Source organism: Macrobrachium rosenbergii, chromosome 34, assembly GCF_040412425.1.
Source record: "Macrobrachium rosenbergii isolate ZJJX-2024 chromosome 34, ASM4041242v1, whole genome shotgun sequence".
Taxonomy (NCBI): Eukaryota; Metazoa; Arthropoda; class Malacostraca; order Decapoda; family Palaemonidae; genus Macrobrachium; species Macrobrachium rosenbergii.
Window position 1 is genome coordinate 6562152 of NC_089774.1, and position 27444 is coordinate 6589595.

The 27444-nt window shown below is 41.1% G+C and overlaps 1 protein-coding gene across 1 annotated transcript; it reads left to right on the forward strand.

Annotated features, from left to right (window-relative positions):
- Positions 1–911: 911 nt before the first annotated feature.
- Positions 912–25555, forward strand: LOC136856122 (uncharacterized). Its single transcript, XM_067133772.1, has 2 exons — positions 912–3186; positions 23618–25555. Exon 1 carries the CDS (start codon positions 1234–1236, stop codon positions 3172–3174), a length of 1941 nt encoding a protein of 646 aa, XP_066989873.1. The 5' UTR covers positions 912–1233; the 3' UTR covers positions 3175–3186; positions 23618–25555.
- Positions 25556–27444: the final 1889 nt, after the last annotated feature.

Consider the following 27444-nt stretch of genomic DNA (forward strand, 5'->3'; position numbering starts at 1 on the left):
AAAATGAGAAGCCTTTAAAATATGAAGAGAACACGAGGCTAAAAAAATATTATGAAATGGAAGAAAAAAGCGTTTAATCTAACTACAGTAATGAAAATGAAAAGCATTCAAAATATTGAATGGGAAATTAAGCAGAAATATTTAAAGTTATTTGTTTTTTTAAATAAAGGAATGCAATTGAAATGTTTGTCAACAAAAATATTTGAAAACTATTAGATGGAAAAGTAATCAAAAGCATTTAAAATCGCCACAGAAACTAAACTTAGCATTTAAACCATATGGAATGCAAAACAGACCGGAATCTTGAGAAACTACGGAACTTATAATAAAAAAGAAAGTAATTTTAGATAGCTGTAGAAGGAGTCATAAAATAATAATAAAAAAACCGATTGCTCTCTGGACTTGTTCGCAGCGTGATAGGTCATCTCGTTGTCCCCTCCCCCCCAAAAGTTCGACCTTCTGTCCAGACCCCGTGTATGTACGTGTGTGTCGTTTCCAGAGGGCCGATGTCGAATGGAACGCCGTCGATATAACCCAGTTTCTTAGAGGGAATGCGTCGAATGATCGAATCTCGCCACAGTCTTCCCTCTGCCCTGAGGTGGTATTCTCTCTCTCTCTCTCTCTCTCTCTCTCTCTCTCTCTCTCTCTCTCTCTCTCTCCTACCACTAGCGGCACCTCTCCACGTCTAGGGTGTGTGTTTGTGTGTGTGTGTGTGTTTGTGTGTACGAACCATGTGTGTTGCGGGGACGGTTTCTGGATGGGGGCCGAGCATGCTCAGTGACGAGTCGCATACCTTAACTCTGAAAGTTTGTGTGTACGTGTGTTTGTGTGTGTGACAGAGAGATGTGTTCGTTCGTACGTTTGTTCCCGCCATCTGAACCATCTCTTCTCGCAGTTCCTCACCTGAAGACAGTGTTCTGAGTGTATTCGCAAGGAGAAGGCGCTTTCCAGCGCTCGTCTCCATATTTTTACCGCATATCTTTTTCTATGCGTCGGATTTTATCACGAGAAACCAGGCAGAGGTTGGAAAAGAGCAGTCGAAGCCAGTGCAATATGTGATCGAGGCTTTTGAAGCCTTAAAAAGCTTCGTTCGTGGTTGGTGGTTGAAATATTCTTTGGCCACGACTTCACAGAGAATCTCATTTTACGGTGCAGGAGCATTTTCGGGAAAGAGTCTCTTAAGTGATAAATTTTGTTGTTTGGATACGTTTCTGCCAGTGCATCGAAATCACCATGAAGATGGCCCGTAGAGGGGGCGCTGACCCAACGCCGATTTGCCGCTGTCGGGTGCTCTACCTGGGGTCCTCCGTGCCCCAGGTGACCAAAGACGGCCTGCAGGGCATCCAGGAACCCCTGAGGGAGCTCTACCCAGCCGAGGGAGCCGTCAGCGCCCGTGGCATCGATTCGTGGCTCTCCGTCTGGTCCAACGGCCTGCTTCTGGAGAACGTCGACGAAAACCAGAAGAAAGTGACGCGATTCTTCCCCATCGAGACCCTCCACTACTGCGCCGCGGTGAGGTATGTGGTGGTGGCTGGCGGCGAAGGGGCCACCGTCCCGCGGTTCCTGCCCCTCGACTCGCCCTTCGCCCGCAACCCCAACATCAACCACCCGCCGCTCTTCGCCTGCATCATGCGTCGCACGACGGGCATCAAAGTCCTCGAGTGCCACGCCTTCATCTGCAAGAGGGAGACCCCCGCCAACGCCCTCGTCAGGTGCTGCTTCCACGCCTACGCCGACTCCATGTACGCCCGCAGCCTGGAGAGCGGGGGGACGAACAGCCAGTACGGCTCCGTCTACGGAGGGCGCGCCACGGAGGAGAGGGTTATCGAAATCGAGGACTTCAGCAGCTCCGCTTCGGAAATCATCCCCGCCTCCATAGGGTCGTCGCCCACGCAGGAGGTGCCAGCCTCTCCCACCTCCCAGGACTCCCCGGGCGACGAGATCTCCATCTATAACGGAGACGAAAACCACAAGGTGTGGGCAGGACCTCACAAATCGGAGACGGAACTCATCTACTCCGATTATTCCTCCGGTACCCTTCGGTCGGCTCGTTCTACCTCCTCTCTCTACGGGACGACGGGGGGGAGGCGCCCCACCCGTCCTCGCCAGATGATCATGCCCTCCGTAGCGCCTCCCCCGCCCTCTGAGCCAGAAAAGGAGAAGAAGGGCAAGAAGCTCCTGAAGGGGAAAACCCGCAGGGACGACGATGAGATGAGCAGAATCACCAACGGCGGAGGCATTCCCATTCGACCTGGAAGTCTGGTCAACGGTGCCAACGGGGGGATGAGGTACACCAACGGGAGCCTCCCTCGACACATGAACGGGCACGGGTCCCCTCCCAAGGGCAAAGGAGGCAAGTTTCCCAAGGGCATCATCCAGGGCAGCAGCAGTTTGTCCGACAGAAAGGGGAAAGGCATGAGAGGGCCCCCTCCCTTCATGATGATGCAGGGTCCCCCGAGTCCCCACGGGCCCCATAATCATCCTGGACCGCCAGGGCCTCCTGCAGCATTCCACGGACCGATGGCACCCCCGCCGCCCATGGTCCCGCCCATGGGTCCCATGCCCCCGCCACACATGATGCCAATTCACGGCCCCCCACCTCCTCTTCAGATGATGGGTCCGCCTGGTCCGCCTCCACACGCCATGATGTCGCCCCCACTGGGGCCCTATGGCCCAATGCCCTCGGGGCCAGGTCGCCGCCCACCCTCTCGGGTGCTGGAGGAACCCATTTACATGCCCTCGTCCCGCCCGCTGAGCCCAACGGCCTCGTACCAACCGGGGCACTTCCCGCACGAGCAGTACCTCATGCAACAGTACGCCACGACGGGGAGGCCGAAGCACAAAAAGAAGAAGAAGGGTGGGTCCTCCTCCGGGAAGAAGGAGTCGGACGAGGACATCTACGGGAGGAAGGGCCACCTGAACGAGAGGGCCTTCTCCTACAGCATCCGGGAGGAGCACAGGTCCAGGTCCTACGGGTCCTTGGCGGGGATCGGGGAGGACTCCATGAGCAAAAAGGACAGGGAGATCTTGCAGATGGTGGCCGACTTGGACCTGAGCGGCGATGAGTTGGAGAGAGTGGAGGCTCGGCCCGGCGTGTACCGGCCGCCCCACTCCGATCGGCTTTCGGCTTCCGGCACCATAACTTCCAGGCTGTCGAGAGCCTCACGCCGATAATGAAGTATACAGGTGAGTGAGGGAGGGAGGAGGGGAGGGAGGGCCACGTCACCAGGTAATCTCAGGTAATCTCGGGTAATGAGCGTCTTGAATGAAGGTCACCCGATCTACGAGCGTTTGATATTCTTATCCAGACAGATTTCATTCTTCAATCTCTTCCAGAAAGCAATAAAAGACTTTAAATAATGCATACGATCTACATAATAGTACAGGCAAACATTGACGTCACTGGACTTAATGAATGAATAATTTACTACCATAATTGTAAGATTTTAATTGAGTTTTTTTATCAGTGTAATGGAAGGGTTCTAATGGGGCTTGTAATGGATGATGTATAGATAGGCTATATAGATTGGGACCAGAGGCCTAATTGATTTAATACTTTTTTGAGTATTCCGTTTTGGTTATTACGTTTGAAAAGCATCTGACATCTCTCTCTCTCTCTCTCTCTCTCTCTCTCTCTCTCTCTCTCTCTCTCTCTCTCTCTCTCTCTCTCTCTCTCTCTTTCTTATATGTATGTATATGTGTATTCGTTGTTGTGTATCTATCTCCACATACATACATATATACATACATGCATACATACATACATACATACATACATACATACATACATACATACATACATACATACATACATACATACATACAAGCGACTGTCATCCATTGGTTTGACAGATGCTTTCGAACCGCTTGTCAAAAACAGCTGTCAAACGTCACATGGATCGACGTCAGTGCTTGACAGTTTGACAGTTTCGTCGCAACTGTAACTGATGTGACGTTGCAGTTTTTTCCTTAGGGATGTTATGTACCGTCCCTAAGACGCTTAGTCCAATGTTGCTATATTAGTTCTTAATAAAAATAACTAATTCGATTTTGCTCTCTCTCTCTCTCTCTCTCTCTCTCTCTCTCTCTCTCTCTCTCTCTCTCTCCTTAGCAGTGCGTTTACATACCTGAGTGAAGGTCTGGCCAGAGAGAGAGAGAGAGAGAGAGAGAGAGAGAGAGAGAGAGAGAGAGAGAGAGAGAGAGAGAGAGAGAGATTCTTACAAATGCTATTGACATGAGCACTTTGCCAAAGTGTTCAAATGCCACTTGGGAACAAAAAGATCCATCATCTCAAAGTGCTGTTGGTAAAACACAGCAAGTGTCATTACCCAAGTGCTGTCAGTAAGATCAACAACAAAGAAAAAAAGTGTCAAAGCACTTTAATTCACTTTAATAGGAATAAGAAAAGTGGGCAGCAGCCTTAGGACTCTTCGACCTGTCCTGAGTGGCGGTCGTAGGATAGTAGGATTCTTTAGTAGGATTCTTTAGGGGATTAGCGAGAGCGGGTCCTGGGGATTACAAGTGGGTGGTTTAGGAAGGGGATGGAGGTGGGGGGGGGTCGCAGGTGCTCCCTACAGGTGAGTGGGTCTGCTCTAGCCGACAGGGACAAATTCTTAACCATTTTCCAACCAATTTTGTACCAATTCTTAACCAGTTTTTAACACATTTTAACAAATTTTTAGACAGTTAACCAATTCTTGACCAATTCTTAAGCAATTTTAACCAATTCTTAACCAGTTTTAACCTAACCTTAACCAATCCTTAAGCAATTTTAACCATTTTTTAACCAGTTTTAATCTAACCTTAACCAATTCTTAAGCAATTTTAACCATTTCTTAACCAGTTTTAACCTAACCTTAACCATTCTTAAGCAATTTTAACCAATTCTTAACCAGTTTTAACCTAACCTTAACCAACTCTTAAGCAATTTTAACCAATTCTTAACCAGTTTTTAGATAATTCTTAACCGCTTTTTAGCCAAACAATTCTTAACCAAATTCTCCTCTTAATTTAAATTTAAGGGTCCTTAATATTGGCTCGACAGATGTCTAACAGATGTTTATTAGTATTTCATCAGACACGTGTTTTATTCTCGGTTTCCTAAAAGTTTTTTTTATTTTAATGAGGCAGATCTTAAAAACTACTGAGGCTAGAGGGCTGCAAATTGGTATGTTGATCATCCACCCTCCAATCATCAAACATACCAAATTGCAGCCCTCTAGCCTCAGTAGTTTTTATTTTATTCAAGGTTAGAGTTAGCCCTAATCGTGCGTCTGGCAACGATATAGGACATACCACCACCGTGCCGTGGTTAAAGTTTTATGGGCCGCGGCTCATACAGCATTATACCGAGACCACTGAAAGATAGATCTATTTTCGGTGGCCTTGATTATACATTATATATATATATATATATATATATATATATATATATATATATATATATATATATATATATATATATATATATATATATATATATATATATATATATATATATATATATATATATATATATATATATATATATATATAAACAATAGGGTTTGCTATATTGAGAATATGATTTAAAGCACCATTAAATTAGATTTGAAGGCGTCACAAAGAGAGGGGTCAGTCTGTTTGATTAATTTTCCGTACCATGCACTTCCGGTGTTTGGAATTCTCTCTCTCTCTCTCTCTCTCTCTCTCTCTCTCTCTCTAAGGTTTAGTCGACTATTGTGGACTGTAGGTTGTGGCTGGAAGTGCATGGGCTAGCAGCCTCATTCCAAATGCCTAGAAGTATAATTTTCTGACGAGTTGTTCCTCTTCCGTTCTCTCTGCATGCCCAGACCATCGCGAGCTGCTGTGTTTTCTAACCTCCGAATATCACATCTCAACAACCAATTATAATTGTGATCTTTGCAATATCAAAGAATATTATATTTTCTTTGTCATGTAAGAAGAATTATTTAATAATTTCAATTAAATTATATTAAATCGGAAGGGTTGCCGAGACAGCAAATCTCCGACAAGGCTGAGAAACACGCCCCCTTGCAAATGAAAGCCCCGTTTCCCCCAAAAGTTACAGTCGTATCTCTCCCAAAATTTAATGAATCATTTCTAAGCAAGTGGACTACTTTTGGCCAAATTTTCGTCTAAGTCCACTGGTAATGTTTTGCGTCATTCTAAAAAAATCGCAAACTGCTTTGAGAGACTGTGATAGGCCTAGATACGTCATTTTGTGTATGTAATAATTTATCTATTCTCGTAATGTTATGTCTTATCTTCTTCTTCTTCTTCTTCTTCTTCTTCTTCTTCTTCTTCTTCTTCTTCTTCTTCTGGACGGAAACTTTCACTGAACCGTTATGAAAAAAAGATAAAATAAAAAAAAAGTAATTTGTAGGTCAGTGGTAAAGGTCCATTTCTTTTCCTTCCGCTGGGCTGCATAGCGGTTCTTCGTCGGTTGAGAGAGAGAGAGAGAGAGAGAGAGAGAGAGAGAGAGAGAGAGAGAGAAAGGTGTCTTAAACGTATGCAAATAGAAAGCATATTAACTTACATACACGCTTATCAGAGCGTTGAAATAATAATATTATGATTTCCAGAGATGTTTTTTTAGGTCTATATCAAATAATCATGATCCAGATTGCTATTGCTTACAGTGGGCCCTATAAGACTGTATTGTATGCCATATTCTCTTTGACAGGCTTTGTGTTTTGTCAATGTTGCTTAAACTTTGTCGGTTTATGTTGTGTTAAGTTGTATCTTTGTCAGACCTTGTTCCAGTTTATTGTCTACTTTTCCTATTTTCTTTGTCAGAACTCACGAACTTTGTCTTGAAACTGTGTCACGTAAACTGTGTCACTTGACAAGCCTTACTTTGTCAGCCTTCGGCAACGTTAATCGAGTCTGCTTTGTCAAAACTTGACAGGAAATTAGGCCTAGGCCTAATCTCTTTAAACTGCCTCATTTTAAAGAGATAACGAGACAGAGTGTTCTAGCAGATAATCTATCTATCTACCTGTCTATTAATCTATCTGTTAATCTATCTATCTGTATAAATATCTCTCTGTTTGTCTGTCTGTCTACATAGCTATTGGCAGACACAGACTTACTTACCAGGTCAGCGGTTGCTCCAGATTTGTATACTACTGTACTTCAGATGGCTCTTCGCAGACACACATACACACTCGCAGACGGCTCTGTAGTCTGTATTCTAACAGACTACTAGCCCACTGCTATCACTACTTTAACTGCCGCTAATACTAACTGCTATTAGTGAATAACTAAACGAACCAAACAGCTTTGTCTGGGCCAAGAATCTGGTCTTGGGTTTTCTCAGCCGCATAGAGTGGCTAGACCTATGTAGGTCAAACCAGACTTCATTCAGTTTCTCCCTGCAGTGAGTGAATGGCCTGTCGGAATACTCACTCACTCTCACACTCTCACTCACCCAGACTCGGCTGGATTCGGCGTTTTTCGGGGGGCGGAAATAGGCGTCTTCTTCTTCCACTTTATTGTGGCATTTGTCGTTCTGATATAGAGTTTCTTCAGTAATTTTAGGTACGTGGGCCTATAGACTTTTTAGTCTGTGGGCTAAGTTTGAATGGTAATGATGACAATATAATGAAATTAAAAATACATAGGCCTATTTTGTATAATGATGATGCGCTAAAATTAAAATCTATACTAAAGGAACAACTATAGACTTTTTTGGGAAAAAATTGTAATTTTTAAAAAAATCTTTTACTGTAACAAAAACTCATCATTAGAAGCAAATTTTAAAAGAAGATAATAGTAATTTTAAGTACATAGACCTACTTTGACTAATAATAATAATAATAATAATAATAATAATAATAATAATAATAATAATAATAATAATAATAATGCACTGAAATTCAAATCAGTACTTTAAGCTAGACATTTTTCAAAAAACATTTTATCAGTTTTATTTTTAAAAAAACCTTTGGGCACTTCCATTGCACAGGGGCAAGACTGTGCCAATAGGGCACGCCCTTAAATGCCCTTGAATGCCCGTTGCTACCATTTCAAGGTACTTGGTGTCTTCATATCTCTTTGGGTATTTTAGCAAGAGTAGCCACGCCCTTGGGTATGGCCCATAATGCCCGTAGCTTCTGATAAGTCCTTAACCGCTCAGAATTCTACCAAATTCTTCAGGGACCTCTTGCCAAATTTGGGCACCCCCCCCTCCCCCCTTTTTACTCAGGTGTATCTATGTTAATTGGCTTACCTGGGACTTTTGATTGTGTCGTCCCAGGTGTACCTGTAATTAGCTTATACCTGGTGGTACCTGGTTGTGTGCTTTGGACTGTTATGGTTTGTGTGCCTACCATTTGTTCTGGGTTGCATCTAGCACTTTTTCGAGGTTGCATCTAGCACTTTTTCCAAGTTGCACCTAACACTTTTTCCAAGTTGCACCTAGCACTTTCTCGAGGGTTTCTACTAGCACTTTTTCCAAGTTGCACCTAGCACTTTTTCGAAGTTGCACCTAGCACTTTCTCGAGGGTTGCTCCTAGCACTTTTTCCAAGTTGCACCTAGCACTTTTTCCACTGATATGACCTTGTTTTCTGGGTGTCATTGTCTTTAGCAAATGACACTGCAGATTTTGTCCTCGTTGAGTCATATTTGTTTCTCTCTCTCTCTCTCTCTCTCTCTCTCTCTCTCTCTCTCTCTCTCTCTCTCTCTCTTTTGAGCTGTGAATTCTGTTAGCTAAGGAGACAGGAGAAAATTGTCAATAATTGACTGGATTGGTAAGATGGTAATAATAATAATAACAATAATTATTATTATTATTATTATTATTATTATTATTATTATTATTATTATTATCATCCCTTTTCACAGGGTAAGATCCCATGAATCAATGAAACGTTTACAAATAGAGGACAGTATATTTACAGACAGACTTAACACGCCATTCCTGGACTGGATAGACCGAATTGAGTCCTCAGGTCCTTGTGAAAATGTTACGTCAGTCGTAAGTGACCTTTTTATTTTAACGACTGGTTACGGTTACGTTCAGTCGTTTGAGTTCCCCTGTGACTGGCACCCGCTTCGGAGGGTGGTCCAGTGACTTCCAGGATCCAGGCCATGTTGGAAGGCCTTCTTTACGCCGAAATGCGCCTAGGAAATGGTCCTGACCCTCTGGAATTTGAGGGAGAGAGGAAGTATTTTATCCAGTGGCTTTCAGGTTCCTTCCAGGCCTTAGGAATGGACCTGACTCTCTGGAATTTGAGGGGGAGAGAGGAAGTATTTTATCTAGTGACTTCCAGGCTCCTTCCAGGCCTAAGAAATGGACCTGACTCTTTGGGAGTTTGGAAGAGACAGGCGGTATTTTATTCAATGACTTCAAGGTACTTTCCAGGCCTTCAAGGGAGTATTTATGAGGATGGTCAACTGGCTTTCAGATTGTTTTTACCAAGAGACTTTCCAGGGAGTCCTCTCCTCTGTTCCTCAGACTTCTTGGAGGGACCTGGCTTTCTAAATTCCATGGAAGAAGGGCCCCTGGAATGAAATCGGATAGAGAATGCTTCCAAAGGCATTTCCTGGAAGTCTTGTCCTCTTTTCCAGCGACTTCTAGAAGGGAAGGAACTTTCAAAATAGGATTGAGAGGGAGTGGGAATGCTTTCAAAGCCTTTCTAGATAGTCAATTCCTCCGTTCCAGCGACTTCTGGAAAGGAAGAGCTTCCAGAATCCCACTAAGGAAATGCCCCTGGAATGGAATGGGAGAGAGAATGTTTCTGAAAGCTTTGCATGAAAGCCAACCTCTTCCAACGACTTCTGGAAGGGAAAGGATTCCAAAATTCCGTGAAAGAAAAGTCCTTGGAATGGAATGGGAGAGACTGATTGCTTCCAAAAGTCTTGAAATTCCTATCCTTTGTTGCAGTGACTTCTGGAATGGAATTAGGGCGAGATATTGCTTCCAAAAGGCTTTTCCAGGCAGCCCTAATCTCTGTTCCAGTGGCCTCCAGAATTCTGCTCTTGAGTAGGGAGCGGGGAGAGGGGTTACAGGAGCATAAAATTCTTGGTTAGCAACAAATAGGCCTACGCTGTGGTCCAGTGTCTTCCAGAATAACCATCGGCATTTCCAGGCAATCTTTGGAAGTTGTCTTTTAAAAGCAAAGGCTTGTGGGATAGCCAATGTTATTATTATTATTATTATTATTATTATTATTATTATTATTATTATTAATCAGTAAGAAACACCAGTCTAATTGCTGAGTGTGCATCAGACCTTGGGATTCTGGTGCTAGCTATAATAGGTCAAAATGAGGCTCAAGAATCCAGTTTACGAATCATAATTCATGGCTGAATAAAACTCTCTCTCTCTCTCTCTCTCTCTCTCTCTCTCTCTCTCTCTCTCTCTCTCTCTCTCTCTCTCTCTCGCGGACACAGGCCCAACTTTATCACCCTATAAAACGAATTTTCAAAGGATAGGCCTGTCACTTCCCGCGTGGTTAGGCCTCTCTCTCTCTCTCTCTCTCTCTCTCTCTCTCTCTCTCTCTCTCTCTCTCTCTCTCTTCTGTTCTATAGGTCTTTGGTTTACGAACTAAATATATAAATTGTATACAAAACAGTCTCATTTTATCTGTATAAAATCGGTAAATTCCGTCAAAAGCTGGAATCAGCCATGTTTAAAGATGGCGACTCCGGTGCTTGGCTAAGCCAATCCTCAGGCTCTCGAGGAATTTAAATTACGCATGCGTACTGCGAATGGGGATCCGGCGAATACGTAATGTGGCAGGACACGAAAATTCCGCAGCAGCAGTTAATGGAGATTGGTAGGTCACTCGGCAATTACCTTGGAACGTACCTGACTCCAGCTGACTAATTGAGATTGCTGGTTGTCACAGGTCGTTATTTTTGGTCAGTTTCCTCAAGTCTAGCTGTTTTTGTTGTTGTTTATCTTTATTCGCTTTTATTTACACTTCCTGGTTTGTGTTTTGTAGGCTGAATAGTTGGTTTTCAGTTTGTAGGTCTATTTCTGCCCTGGCTCTAATTGTAGAAGAATCTCTAAGTTTGTCAAGTTCACTGGATTTTTTAGGTCTAGATTCAACCTGGCTCTGTCTAACTGTAGCTTGAAGCCAGTCGGCTGATTAAGAGTAAGAACATGGGGAATGGAAAAGGAAAATGCTTACAGTAGTAAGGAAAGAAGTGGGCAGAACCATCTGCTAATCTCATACAAACTTTTAAGACTGGTTTATTTCGTAAAAGATTGAACTTATGTTTCAATGTCTTACTTTTTTCCTCAAGGGTTTTTACAGTTTCTGTATCTGTAGTCTGTTGCACAGCTTTGTTTTTTCAAGAGCTTGTACAGTTTCTGTATCTGTAGTCTGTTCCACAGCTTTGTTTTTTCAAGAGCTTGTACAGTTTCTGTATCTGTAGTCAGTTGCACAGCTTTGTTTCTGAAGGGTTTTTACAGTTCCTGGTGTCTGTAGTCTTTCTCTGTTTGGTTTTTAAAGGGTTTTTACAATACCTTTTTATCAAAGCATCGGATAAAAGTGGAAGTTGGCAAGTGTATATTTTATAACCCTACCTAATTTTTGCAAGTATTATTCAGTGTCTAAGTTCAACAGTTCTGGTACTTTTCAGAGTAAAACTGGTACTTATCAGTGTAAAAGTTTGTTTCCTATGCCAGAGGCATCAAAACTTCAGGGAAGGTTTTTGAACACAATAATGACGTTAACCTATGAGGTCATGAGGCTCCACCCACATTGAAGAGAAGTTTGCATATGGAGAAAACGTCTCTCCATTGTGGCTCTGCCCACTTGCTGATGACATATTCACTAATATTAGTACCCATCCTAGGTTTCAGCGATATCAATGATGGCGAGCATTCTCGACAATTTTATTATTATTATTATTATTATTATTATTATTATTATTATTATTATTTGTGGAGGTTTCATTGGGATTAAATTCTTCCATTTTCTTGATATGTATGTAATTCATCCACATAATGAACCATTCTGTAATTCATTTGTTAGATCCACATTTATTCAGGGCGGGAATACGAATAGACCATCCGTTTTGTTTTACCTCAGGTTACGACTTCTTATAGAGGTATTATTCAAACGAAAAGCAATGATACCTCATTTCCTTTTAATTGTTAGAGGTGTAAAGGTTCAACGCCAATTGTTTTATTTCAGTTAATGTAAACCATTGCTATTTTTTTTTTTTATTTTTATCATACAGCACCCTAATAAGCTCTCGTATAGCCTACTCGCTGCAAATAAAATGTAATGGCAGGAGTCAAGATTTTGAGGGCAAGCTATTGTTCACCTACTTAATATCAGTCGAATGTAACACGTGGAAAGGAAAATATATTGAAATTAGTTTGAATGAGGAACATATTGTCATAATCATTGTGTTTTAATAAATATGTTTTTTAGATGTACAAATAAAACGTCTAACACTATACGTAATTTATTTACAAAATGTCTTCATCGTCACTCTTCTGGGGTTGGCCAAGTAACTATTACCCACTATAGGAATAATTACCTATTCACGCTATAGCAAATCTTGCCTCGAGTCTTCTCGCTTGTATGCAAAGTGGCAAGCTGTAAGCACAACTGCAGTCTTGCAACCAAGGGACAATTGCATATCCTGCCGGCCATTATCGAATTTGTTGAAGCCTACACTGTGTAAACATCAGCATTATCCATTCGCCGCCTACCTGGTGAGTGGGCGGAGCCTCATGACGTCATATTGCGTTTACGTCACGATTTGTTTTAGGATTCTTGTCTGTGATTTTCTGGGTTTCGGCATCGGCGACTTCATTTGACGCTATATATATCAAAACTATCGAACTTAGGTGCTGAATAACACTTGCAAAAACTAGGTAGTGTTATAAAATATACTTATGCCAACTTTCACATTTATTCGATGCTTTTGTAAAAAGTTGTTGCCGAAAAACCGTGTTTCATCGGCTCTGAATAGTAGGTTACATTGCTTTACTGAAGTTCTCAATTTCTGAAAACTTAATGTGTACTGTATAGTTTCCACAACCTTCTTATAAGAATTCTACAACATATACAACAACAACAATCTGATATTGTTGTTTTCGTTGTAGCTGACTGAGCTGGCCTTATACCAGCACGGCCTCGGGCTTCTGAATCAGACTGTAACACATTCCAGGGTTGTGTCATGAGCAGAAAATACAGGATTGACTGAAAGGAGTGACGAGACACCATTGTTTACATTTGAGCGCACCGGTGCCTCTTCTTCTTCTTCTTCTTCTTCTCGTAGATGCTGAGTCACGTTATATTCATTTTTTCTTCTTTTTTTCACTTTATGGGGAGCGTATTAATGACAGGCGAGGAATTACACCGATGGCGCGTCCGATCACGACTTCGAAATGACGTAATTCCGTGAGAAACGACGTGTAATGGTTATAAGAGTGACGAGGTGCGACGCCAATCTATTTTGAGAAGTGGACCTCTATTTATAGATGTTGTAGCTATGTCATCGTTTCTGGACGATGCAGTGACGATTATATTTAATAGATAAATGTAGCTGTAAGGTCATTTTACTCTTAGACGATGTAATTCCGTAAAACAGCCGTGTTATGAAGATACAGGCTTAGCAGGCAATGTACTCGTATGATTCCTGAATCGTCAGTACCAAAGCAGCACTATTTTTGCGACGTTGTATCAATCGAGCAACGCAATTTCGAGAGAAGGCTTTGCGACGTAATCTCATTTCGACACGACGTAACTGTGAGAAAAAAATAACATTAAAGAATAAAAAATGAGAGAGAAAAATAAAATGCAGATCACGAGAGTCTAAGGAAATCGCCGAGACGAGTTGCTCCTCTATTGTTACGTGAGAGAGAGAGAGAGAGAGAGAGAGAGAGAGAGAGAGAGAGAGAGAGAGACCGCATAGGCAATTGCTGTGGTTTCCTCCGAAGTTTTAAGGAATCGAGGCCACTAGGTTAGACCCCAGGGGAACTGTAGGGGGTGAGGGATAGGGGGAATTAGGCCCCCCAGGGGTGGAGGAAATTGGGGGTTGAAATGGGTCTATTGACACAGGCTTGCTTACCCGCAGTTTGTATCGACTCTTGTTTTCTTGTAGTTTAGACTCATGAGCTACACCCAGTGGTTGTAAGGAGTTACCCTAGGGGTGAAGGATATTGTGTAGGACACCCAGGGGTTAGGGAAGAGGTGATAAACCCCCAGGCGAGTTTGAAATACCCCAAAAAGTGCCGCAAATCAGAGGTTATCAACTCGTGGACCATCTTTTTAGGTACAGTAAACGTACTGTGGACCCCAAACACTCAACATGGACCACCAATTAAGGACCACTGGTCCAAAGAAGGAAAATGGTTATCCTAAGGGTAAAGAGAAGGATATGTGGTCCCAGGGGTCATAAAAATTAAGGGTCTGACCCCAGTTTCCAGGTTAGCCCCAGAATGTCAGGTACCCCGGAATTTTGGGCCATTTGCATAAAGGAATATTATCTGTCATTAAACAGTCATGAGAGAGAGAGAGAGAGAGAGAGAGAGAGAGAGAGAGAGAGAGAGAGAGAGATTTATGTCTCTGAAGTTGCAAAACACTTTTGATTGACGAACAGCACTTGAAAGTTTCGAAACAGAGATCAATAAGGCCTTTTTTTTGCGGTCAGACATTAATACGGGACGGCTCGACGGTGCAGCCGATTTCTTCCGCATGATTGATGTGGGCGTGAGTGTGAAACGTACCGTCGTCTCTTTTGGGTCGGGTAAAAACCGTAGGTCCACACTAGACTTTGATAAATAATCAAAATATTTTGATACAGTTGACTGCCGTAAGACATTCTCAGATGGTTACCCATTCAAGCACTGACCAGCCTCGTCAACTGTCAAATTCACTGACGGGACTAGGATAATTACTTACAATGGAGTTGAAATCGCCTGGCTACGAGAGAGAGAGAGAGAGAGAGAGAGAGAGAGAGAGAGAGAGAGAGAGAGAGAGAGAGAGAGAAAGCAGGGAAGGAAAGGCGTGGCTGGTTAAAGAGTCAAATATGGCCCGGGTCTATTTTGGGAAATGACCGGCGTACAAAAAATATTTCATTTTTTTTAACTCTCTTTGAAAATATGCGGAAAAGGCGGTGTTTCTGTTGCGTGCTTGCGTGCGTGTAAGAGAGAGAGAGAGAGAGAGAGAGAGAGAGAGAGAGAGAGAGAGAGAGAGAGAGAGAGAGAGGAGGAGACTTTTTCTAGTTATGTGATGGCCCCATCCTGAAGAAATACTGACCATATACGTCTTACAATTCTCTCTCTCTCTCTCTCTCTCTCTCTCTCTCTCTCTCTCTCTCTCACACACACACAGCGAAAGCTGCTGTAACCCTCAACAGTCAGTTAACAGCCATACCACTAAAACGGGACCCAAGAGTCCCAACTGAATTGGGGTTCATCGGAAAACTGAGTCCACATCATAGACAATTTCATCTTTGTGCCGAGAAAATATCAAAATCATATTAAAATTTCGCGAAAAATCAACGAATAGTTTTTCATGGAATTTATCTTTTGAAAGTTTTTCAAACCCGTGACCTTCTTTGACCTTCTTTGACCTTCGGAAGGGGAAATGCTGTCGTGACGGAGCTTCTGAAGAAGGTCATGAATATTCCCATGGGTTGTTTTTGCAAGAGAAGTTCTCTCACCTTCTTACTGTCCTTGTGAAAGGCATTTCTCTCTCTCTCTCTCTCTCTCTCTCTCTCTCTCTCTCTCTCTCTCTCTCTGAATTGACAAGATGTTCCTCTGCTGATTCCAGCAATGAATTATGTACTTGGTATTCAGTCAGCTGTGTCTTAGGTAGCAATGTGGAAAGGCTCTCTGTAGCTTGCAACAAACCTTAGTGTCCAAATACCAGTGGCATCACGGGCTGCTGCATGAGCAAGAGCCCGTGCTAGCATAAAGCCAGCTTAATAAAAACAACAACATTACGGATGGTAATGGGTCACAATGGGGCTTAAGGCGTGACTGGCATGCCAACTCTGTTCTGGCTTTCCCACGCCCTGGGGAATGTTTTTGGCAGTTTTACTGCCTCTAGAGGTACCCAGTGACATCACTACCCGGGGGAGGGTATTCCAAAAAGTGCCAAGGGCCTTGCCCCGACCCAGAGACCCACCTGACCCTAGGGCCAACCTGCCCATAGGGCCAGAAGACGATCGTTTTTGGGAAGTTTTCGTCACGTGAGCTGGTGTGATCGCCAGTCAAATGCAACACCAATATATCTATCATTTCCCAACTTTAGCCCAAAAATATAAATAATAAATCTTAATTAATGTTATTTTATGCAAGAAAAGACAAATGAGAAACAGCTTTGCCACCAATACACGAAAAATTGACTCTTGGTGCAAAGTTATGGGCCAAAATTGCCAAAAATGCAGAAATTTCTCAGAGATCATTCTAGCGTGTCTACACTTGCCATATCTGCGGTTGGTTCTGTCAGGCGATTTTTGGGGTGAAAAAGGACCTTATGTCACCCCAGAATAGAGGTCAGAATCGGTTGGAAGTGGGAATAGATTGTTTAAAAATGAGATGTGCTTAAAAAAGTACCGTTTCTTTCCTTGAATTGGAGGGGGGAAATGCGCATTCTCTCTCTCTCTCTCTCTCTCTCTCTCTCTCTCTCTCTCTCTCTCTCTCTCTCTCTCTCTCTCTCTCTGCTGTTGTGTAGTTCAGGAATTGTTTGAGAAGATTTGCTTGAAAAATTACAGTTTTTGTTCCATGAATTTCAGGGAAAAATACCAATTTTCCTTCTCTCTCTCTCTCTCTCTCTCTCTCTCTCTCTCTCTCTCTCTCTCTCTCTGCTGGTGCTCCGTCATGCTTCCTGGGACCCGTGTACACTAACATACAGGCTCGCCTGTAACCAGCATAAACAGTACAAATGGTATTTACTTTACTCGAAAACGTAGAATTACCGTGGTAACCCATCCGGAAAATAACCAGACCCATTTATTTGTTTGTTTTGTTTTTAACGTCCAGGGAAATAAAGGGTACATCTTGGACGGTTGCCAAGTAGGATATTAATCTCTCTCTCTCTCTCAAAATCTCTCTCTATTTTTCAATCGAAATCAGGTTTTGTTCTCTCTCTCTCTCTCTCTCTCTCTCTCTCTCTCTCTCAAAATCGTCTCTTATTTTTTCAATCGAAATCAGGTTTTGTAAGGATGTCGAATTCTTACGACGCAATAATCTCTCTCTCTCTCTCTCTCTCTCTCTCTCTCAAAATCTCTCTTATTTTTTCAATCGAAATCAGGTTTTGTAAGGATGTCGAATTCCTCTCTCTCTCTCTCTCTCTCTCTCCTATGACCTTTACACGTTACGTCATCTTTTGCCTATTTTCTGCACCGTAATGGTGTTTCAAGCCACTGCTATGTGTAATTCTTGCCTGGAGAGAGAGAGAGAGAGAGAGAGAGAGAGAAAATCCCCATTTTTTTCCCTCAAATTGAACTATTGTTTAAGGCCTTACTGACTGGGAAACAATCTCTCTCTCTCTTTCTCTCTCCACTGCATATTGAACAATTGTTTTTGTTCATCATGAACGTTGCCAGAAATGGAATCTCTCTCTCTCTCTCTCTCTCTCTCTCTCTCTCTCTCTCTCTCTCTCTTTTATTGTTATGCATGATGGTTGCCTGGAGAGAGAGAGAGAGAGAGAGAGAGAGAGAGAGAGAGAGAGAGAGAGAATCATTTTTTCCTCAAATTGAACAATTGTTTGAGGCCTCACTGGGAAAAAATCTCTCTCTCTCTCTCTCTCTCTCTCTCTCTCTCTCTCTCTCTCTCTCTCTCTCTCTCTCTCTCTCTCCTTTCCTCGTATCATACCTGTCGCAACCCACGTGACATTGCGCTGTTATGATGCCATGACGTTACAGACCCATAATTCCTCTGACCTTTTGAAGTTTTCCGAAATCTGGTTTCCCCCCCAGCCAATGGAGTGCGATTTTGGGGGGGGGTGTTATTTTGGCCCGTTATGGCTGATTCCTTTAGTTTCATGCCTCGCTGTGACCCATGATTGTATTTCGTGCCCTAATCTACCATTCCATAGTCGACACTGCTCTTATGCAGTGAATGCATCTGCTATCTGTCACACTTGTATATAAAGTTTCTTCGTATACAAAATCGTCATAAACTTATGAACTAAACTCCAATGACAGTTAGAAACAAACTTACAAACTAATAAACACACACAAACACACACACAAACATGCGTTTTTTGTGCAGCATAAACATTGAGCAATAAAACTGCTCGTGGCTAAAATAAAAACACGTTTTTGTGCGTGTTTTTTTTTTTTTTTTTGTATTTTGCAATAGGCCTCAGCACTTGGGAAATCGGTCTGCGGACGATTGCTTAGAGAGAGAGAGAGAGAGAGAGAGAGAGAGAGAGAGAGAGAGAGAGAGAGAGAGAGAGAGAGAATGGCATTGCATAAGAAGACTCTGTTACTGATTGGGGGTGACCTTACCTAGCCTGACACGCCCGTCTCTCTCTCTCTCTCTCTCTCTCTCTCTCTCTCTCTCTCTCTCTCTCTCTCTCTCTCTCTCTTGAAGAATAGATTGGGCTTCTGTTGACCTAAGGTGTGCATCTGTTGGGGGGTCAGGGGCAAGATTGGGCGGGTATAATAGGCCTAGCGATTTCATTTGTAAACCAGGAGAGAAACTATTAGGCCTACATTTTAGTCTATTTGTTTTAAGATCATGGCCCACCCCACCCCCTTTAAAATTCGGCTCTTCAAGGTCACGTTAACGAAGCTTTCTGGGTCATCGTTGCAAAGTGCATTGCAGGGTGCAGCCTTGACCCAGAATTCCGCGTGAGTGGGCATACGACTTTTTACTGTCATTCAATTTTGGTAAAGTTTCCCCGCCCGGTGCTCGTTTTGTACATCTTCCCTTCAAAGATCTCTGTTCATTTTCCAGTATTCCGGATGTTTCTGGTCTTCCCGCGTGGCAAACAACGAGCCACAGCTGTTTGATGATTCAGTATCCAATATGGCGGACGCTTGGAGATGTCAACAGGCAATGGATCTGCACGAGATATCTATGAAGATTGAGCTCTTCCAAAGCCGTGAGGTTTAGGCATGACTGTTGTCTTATTCCGTTATTTGCTGTTTTTTGTTGTTTATTTCCGTTTTTTGTGTTGTTCTTGTTCTTGTTTGTGTTGTTCTTCGACCGTTTGATTCGGCAAATGCAAACAAATGTCAGTTAGTTTATTTTTATACGAAGATATAGTTAAAGTTCAACGAAGATTGTTTTTCACCAAAGCCGTGAGATTTAGACATGATTACGATGGAATCTGTTGTTTTCTTGTTATTGTTGTTGTTTTCCTTGTTGTTCTTTGTTGTTGTTCCTCACGATACAGGATATAACACCAGCTCTTCAGTTGAAGGGGTTACACCTCTCTGGAGGATCCTGGTTTGACCTTTGGAGTTGGAAAAAAAAAAAAAGTTCACGTGATGTGATGGCATGAGTGAGTGTTGTTTCTCTTTCTCTCCTCTTGAGAATTTTTGTACCATGACTCTCTCTCTCTCTCTCTCTCTCTCTCTCTCTCTCTCTCTCTCTCTCTCTCCTACCCTGGGTAGCAAAGGGCTTGGAACACCTATCAGGTGATTTCAACTCCACCATAAGTAATTATCCTTTAATAGTTTATAATAATTAAATGCCACTTAATTCAGCTATACTGGGTCACTGGTCATCCTTTCAGCGAATCTGACAGTTGGTGGGTAAGTCTGGTCAATGCTTGGATGGGTAGCCATCATGGAATACCACAGGCATGTGGCAAAGAATTCCCCTTGAACGGGGCATTGTCCCAAATACCTCATCCCAAAAATACTTTTAGACTCATATGTTCACCTCTTGTGAATCTATACAAATAAAATATTAAGTTTAATATTAAATAATATGAATAAACCGCTTCTAGACACATAAAAGACGCCTTCAATATCTTATATAGTATTCTGGGACACATATTTAAATGAGAGAAACCCCCTACCACCCCATTGAGAGAGCTTTTGGGAAGTTATATAGGCAGCATGGTCTAAGAAGAATCGGACGGTCCCCGCAACACACCATAACAATGTTGATGGCTGCTTCTTCTTCTTCTTGTGTGTGTGTAGATGGAGGAGGGAGAGGAGGAGGAGGAGGAGGAGGTGGTTGAGGACGGGGTGGAGGCACGGGAAGGGTTGAGGGAGGGCCTGAGGGAGAGAGACAGAGAGAGAGAGAGGTAGAGAGACTTGTATATTCTCCGTAAGGTGGAGGAGCGGGCGAGAAAGGGTGACTCTTGAAGTTCTTCGGGTAGAGAGAGAGAGAAGGGGAGGGGGGGACCTGGTAGGTACCTGGTATGGGCTTGGAGGGGACCTGGTTGTTCTCCTCCTCCTCCTCCTCCTCCTCCTCCTCTTCCTCCTCCTCCTCCAGGTGCCACTCTCAGCGCAACACCTGATCTAGCGACCGAAAAACAGTTATCCATTGATGACATTCACATCAAAGGTCGGCATAAGAGAGAGAGAGAGAGAGAGAGAGAGAGAGAGAGAGAGAGAGAGAGAGAGAGAGAGAGGAAGTATTTAGGATGCACCATCAATAGACAGTTGTTGTGCTATGTATGGTTTTAGGCCTACGTAAGGGACTGGTCTAATCACATCCACACAAACGCGCACAATTCTCTCTCTCTCTCTCTCTCTCTCTCTCTCTCTCTCTCTCTCTCTCGGAGCGCATGCTACAAGCTACTTCCGTCTATAAGTAGCAAGCGCGCAAGCACGCAAAAGTCATGGATGCAGGTAGGAGAGAGAGAGAGAGAGATAACTCCCAAGAATCATAACGGTAATGTCTGCTGCCGCTGCCGCCTGGGTCTCTCTCTCTCTCTCTCTCTCTCTCTCTCTCTCTCTCTCTCTCTCTCTCTCTCTCTCTCTGCATACCTGAGGGCTGGCTTAGACCCAAATACAGGTGATTCCACTTGAACCACATTCTCTCTCTCTCTCTCTCTCTCTCTCTCTCTCTCTCTCTCTCTCTCTCTCTCTCTCTCTCTCTTCGTTTACCTCCCAGAAGATCTTGACCATATCCAATCTTCTTTACAACTGGAAGAGAGAGAGAGATAGATAGAGAGAGAGGAATTAATGCGCATCTTTGTGTGTGTAGAGGTACAGAGTTAGGAATTCTTCTGAGAGAGAGAGAGAGAGTTTTTAGTACTGTCTACGTGAATGGTGTTTGAAATAATCCAGGGTTCGATTCTCCGAGCGAGGGGGAAACCCTTCATACCTACATAGACTCAAGCAGCGTCTTGTCTAACTGTATTGGATAACTGACCTCGATTGACCTTGAGAGAAAATTGACCCCTGACTAAATCTAGCACGATTGACCATTATACCAAAATGGTACTTTCACTTAGCGTGTTTGCAAATGTTTTTTTCATGTTTGTTTTTGCCCAGGTGTAATCAGGCGTTCTCTCTCTCTCTCTCTCTCTCTCTCTCTCTCTCTCTCTCTCTCTCTCTCTCTCTCTCTCCTTATTTCAGTACACGAAAGGGGAGGGATCGGCAGAAGAGGTGAGCCCCCGAGGTCATGCTTAAAGAAACGGCCTTTCTTTTGATGTTAGACTCATGTTTTTTTTTTATTATAGAATTTCTCCTCGTATATCAGCCATAATGGATCGTAGTAGTAACAAGACTATTTGTCAGGTTAACTCGCACACCTTGAAGTTAACAAAGCCACCATTCAAAGCTTTGTTTGCAAACAATTTAACAAAAACTAACTGCTAACAATGGTACGTAGCTTCCTGGTGGGGGTATAGGTCTTCGAACGCCATTCTTAGCGGCCACTCTTATGATTGTGGGGCCCATGCCCCCCCCTGGCCCCCCTTTGCCATAATGCAAAGAACGTGGTTTGCAAAGCAATGCATTAATCTAGATTGCTCTGCCTTTTTTTGTGGGGGGGAGGGGCAGCACGTTTCGCCAGAGAATGATAATGAGCAACATACCTGGTGGCTCCTGTTATAAAGTTGACGGCCGTGAGATTCTCAGATGTGTGAGACTCCACTTTTCTTTTTTGTTTTTTTAAGTATATATTGTTGCGATTACTTCGTACCGTGTACCCTAGTATGGGTGGGAAAGCTGCATTTGTTCATGGGCGTGCTTATGTAACTTGAAATTTAAGCTAATAGAGGCAAAATAGTGTAATTTTAGTTCAGGTTTTGCTGTCAAAAAGCAACAGTTTAGAGGAATCTTCGCATGGTGCCAGTGTAACGATTTAACATGATTTGGCCATTTTTCTTATAGATTTTATTCACTGGCGTTCTCATACTCTTCAAAACAGAGGAACAATCACATTACTACATTATTTATTATAAATAAAACATCCCTTAAATAAACAACAGTTCAAAAGAGAGTGTAGTACTATGAAACACAAAACAGTTTTATAGTACTATGATGCACAAAACAGTTTGAACAGTTTTTGTTGATAAAAAACGAATAAAAAAACGTCCAAAAACTGCATCTTGTATTTGCAAATATCACCACCAAGGAAATCAGGTACAAGATACCAGGAAAATCTGGCTTCATAGAAGTACCAGGGACTTTACTGTGTCCTCCAAGAGTTTGATTTTTCAAAGGAAACAAAATGTTAAACAGAAACTGGACTTATACTCTAACCCAGACCTAGTCTTACTGTAAACTCTAATAATATTAATTATTATTAATTTAAAATATAATTGAAATGTTATCACAACAGGAAGTAGCAATTTTACTGTAATTTTAAACCCAGTTGTCATAACGGCACTTTATCTGCACCAAAAATCAGCTGTATTTATACAGTTATGACCAGGAAAAACAGATATGCCTAACGACATTGATGCTCTCTCTCTCTCTCTCTCTCTCTCTCTCTCTCTCTCTCTCTCTCTCTCTCTCTCTCTCTCTCTCCCACTTTACAGAGGAAACAAAACGCATAAAAAGAGTCCAAGCAGGGATATTGGCATTGGGGGTACAGGAGTGTGGGGTGCAGTGGGCATGGGTAAAATCCCGTACACAGTTTTAACAGTGCCCAAGGTTAACTACTTTCTTCACACGAGCCACATACCCACAAAACACGTCAGGCCTTTTTCTGAAAGTCTTGTGACACTGAAGGCTAACAGTGGCATACACTTATTCATTTTGACATATACTGTGCTTGTAACATAGGCCTAAGACGGTCTTTACAGAAAAAAACAACTTTATAGGCTATAATACGCTTCTTGTAATGTTTTTTTTTGTCTTTGCGTTATATAACGAAGTCATCCACATTCGTTTTGACGTACGCTGTGCCTGTGACATAGGCCTATAGGCCTAGAACGCTTGTTAGCTGGAAAAAACACCTTTAAACAATATAATAGGCCTAATATAATGCTTGTTTCAACGTCCCTCTATTATATAACGAAATTCTCTATTCCTTTTTCCTGGAATTACGTAACGGTATTCCTAGCAAGTGTTATTTTACATTTCCTAGGCCTATAACAAAGGTATTTGTTTGTACACTATATAAATCTAATGTTTGTTGGTGTATATCTATTTATTTGTAATATCCTACAGTTATACCCTTTGATACACACTTAATTTATTAATTTGACGCATTACATAACATGAAATGTCGCTTTTGATAAAAAACTAATATAGTTTCATTTCCATTTTCAGAATTTAATGTGTGGGGGAGCCGACATAGAGTGAACCACTTACTACTACTACAGTACTACTATGACAATCAACGGTCTACCAGTAGACCTACTCAAACCATGAAATGATTTTATTTTATATATGTATATCGTTTTTAAGCGAAACGAGATTGTTAAATGCAGTCTCCTTGTGAATATGGAGTGTGTCGAAAGATGGAGAATTGGTCAGAGACGAAATAGATAAATGGGAAGACGTAATTACTTTGTAATTTCTTTTAAATTTGTAGTTTTCAGAGAATAGCCGAGTTACGCTTTCAAGTTGCTGGCACCAATCATCATTTGTTACGTCAAATAATAATTTTGTTTCATATTGGTGCAAAAATTAACATTCCTCGTTGTGTGATATCACCACTTAAAGCATATATGATAAATATTTTGCGCCATATTGGAAAAAATATGGCAATTTGGTGCAAAAGAAGCAGTACACTTTATCAGGAACATCTCGTATGGTTAGACCATAGCAACGAAACTAAGAAAATTCTAACAAATCGAACTTTGTAGAATAGCTATTATAGGTTCACCTTTGTCCCAGCCACAAAGATGAATTCCAAGAGTAGTTATTCATATAGAAATTCCCCGATACCGGTTGTGGTATCATGGGAAAATGCCTCATACTCGGTAATGGCGGCAACTAGACCTATAAAAAAGATTAAACATTTTTTTATTATGTATTTAAATGGAGGATCGAGGCTTGTCGATAAAAAAGCGCATTAAAATGTGTTTGGTTTTAATTTCAGGATGTTTAAGGATAGCAGATTTAATTAATTCGGCCTGGGTCTAATTTTATAGGAATAAAATTTAGCACTCGACATCGGCTCCCATCTTTTGATTCACTCGGACTATTATTATTATAAATAAACTCTAGAGAGTAACTGAGTTATTTAGTTATGGTAGTTTCCGTGCCATTTAATTTAACAACCTGCTCTCCTGTCCCATATAACTACATTTTTTATATTAATATTAAGAAATTTACTTCTAGTACGAGTCTTAGTTGAACCAAAATGGTTCGGTTTTGGTTCGAGGCTTAACGAGTTGTAAGAAAGATCATATAAATATAACGTTATTTTCGTCTCAGTAATCATCGAAATTGATATTAAAGTAACAAATACATCTACAGTTACAAATTAAAAGTCAGTTTTTCATAATTCATTAAATAAAATAAAAAATCATGGTTGGTTCGGTCTATGAAGCGTTCCGAGCCTTCGTAAGAACTCGAACTCGAAAGGACTCTATGGCTCTTATATGGCGCAGGAGAGCCACTAGGCCCGATTATTTTGTAATTTAAAATGGCTCGCACGTATATGTCGATTTTGTAATTGCGCTGTATATATAATAATAATATTAATATGTATTTTTTCTCTCTTTGTATCGTACGTTGTTAATGATATTAGGCCAATGAGGGTAGTAATTAGTGAACTAACTTGAAGCATACGCATAATCCAATCAAGTTGTTTTTGATATTTTCAACTTAGAAGTTCGACCTTTATCTTGAAGTGTCTTCTATAATTTAGCAGTAATTTGCACCTTCAATTTGTTTTAAAAATTGAAGTGGAAATGAAATAAATACTTGAATATATATATAGACTCTAGACTCATAAAATCTCTTCTGATCTTTCGTGAGCCGAAAATGTCAACATGGTCTTACGTAGGCCTAAAGACCATATTTACATTTTTAAAAACATTTTTCACATATACTTTCTTTCCGTAACTTGCAATAGAGATCTTTGTATATTTTTTAAGTGACTACTCAATTAAACAGACGTAGAACAAGCTTTAAAATATATATATTTTTTGTTCAGCAATTTTTGGTTTGAAGATTATCGGGCGCATTTTGATTAACGAGATATCTTGCTCAAAAAATATAAGATAAAGACGCCTTATAAGCTCTATATATATATATATATATATATATATATATATATATATATATATATATATATATATATATATATATATATATATATATATATATATATATATATAATCGCATGCAGCCTACAAACACGTTTGGCAACGCCGTGTAGTTGTATAGTTCAACGTACATCTGGCAACCCTTCATTTCCTCGACTTTTCCCTTTGAAGCTCAATGTATATATTAATTTTTTTGGTTTGTATTTTTTATTTCAATATATTACTAACGGAAATCCTTTATTATAAAGTATCTTGGCCAAGTATATAAGTGTTTATTGAATCTTTTGTGTATAGCCTTCTGTACTATTTAGGGAATAAAGTATGGAAATGTAAATAATGTCTTTTTATTATATCCTGATATCGTTATTATTGTTATTATTATTATTATTGTTATTGTTAGTAGTAGTAGTAGTAGTAGTAGTAGTAGTAGTATAGTAGTAGTAGTAAGAACAAGAAGTAACGAATAAATTGTTGCCGGGAAGTCAAACTTGTCAGCATTCATAATTACTTTAAGAATTTAAGATTTCAAAATAAAAATTGTTAATGACAAGAAATAATAATGAATTCGTGCATTATTTTTACATTTCATTATAATATATCACATTATTTCACTATTATCGGATAAAATTCATAGTTTCTTAATTAAAAAAAATTAAGGGTATCTCGAAAGCAACTCTTAGCTTTGAGTTGTCACCTTAATTAAGATCTTGAGCGCCATAATATACACCATTTAACCATTTTTATTATGAAAAAATGACGTCAAATTATTAATCCCTTGAAATAAAACCTAAAATCATATTTTGGAACTTGTCAGAGGAACCAAGGATCGTTTAGTTTGACAGATGTCACGTGACTTCGAGTTTGACAGATGTCACGTGACTTCTGTCAGGCTAGTAAGAGTGTAAACATTGCCAGATGGACTGAAATGTTTCCGTCAATCTCTGGAATTAGACAAAACACGGTAAGACAGGAAGCCACTAACTTTAAATTGTACTAATCAGGATTTAAAATGTAATTATTTATTATGAAAATGTCCCATAATTTGGTTTCTGTGGCTTTTATCGTGACTTAAATTTTGGTGCCACTTTGGCAGGTTAGGTTAAGAAGTAGCCCACCCTAAATAGACGTGTCTTTAAGTAGTTCTATCAAGAAAAGCCAAAGTTCGATTCCCACTTGAGCTGGAATGCACTAGGAATATTGTTATTCCAAAATGCTTTCAATGCCCTGCCTTCATTCATTTATATATACTCGTTTTCATGTCATTCATTCTTACTCAGTTTTAACCTCATTTATTTATCTTCCATTTGTGGACACGACTCTGACTCAAATTAATTATTCATTCTCATTTTTAGTCATTCTCTTTCATTCTTCATTTTTCATTCTCATTCTGCAGTTTCTCTTTCACCTTCATTCATTCTCCATATTTCATTCTCTTCATTCTCCAATTTTCAATGTCATTCATTCCAGACTTTTCAGTTGTAATTATTCATTCAGGAATGTTCAGTCATTCAGAGTCATATTATTCATCAGAATGTCATATATAGAATCCTCATAAGTACTTGGTATTTTTTTTAGTCAATGCCTCGCACGCACAACGGGTACATTCATATGATACCCACGGGGTTAGTTTCTGATAACCCAGCGGTCGATTGAGATTCAGTACGGCACCCCAGGGTCCGATTAAAATTCAGCTGGTGCGGAGATGCCTCTTGCCAGCAAGGTTATGTAAGCTGCATTCCCTGGCTAGTCCGAGCTGCTAGCAACGTCTATTTGCACTCATTAACCCACATCACTGAAGGTTCTTTGCAGCTGCCCTTCTAATGCCTCTAGCTGCAATGCTTTTTGCCTTTTAAATTTTGCCCATTATCTCTCATCGCC

Excerpts from the sequence above, each read along its gene's own strand:
- LOC136856122 (XM_067133772.1), top strand. The coding sequence starts at position 1,234 with ATGAAGATGGCCCGTAGAGGGGGCGCTGACCCAACGCCGATTTGCCGC.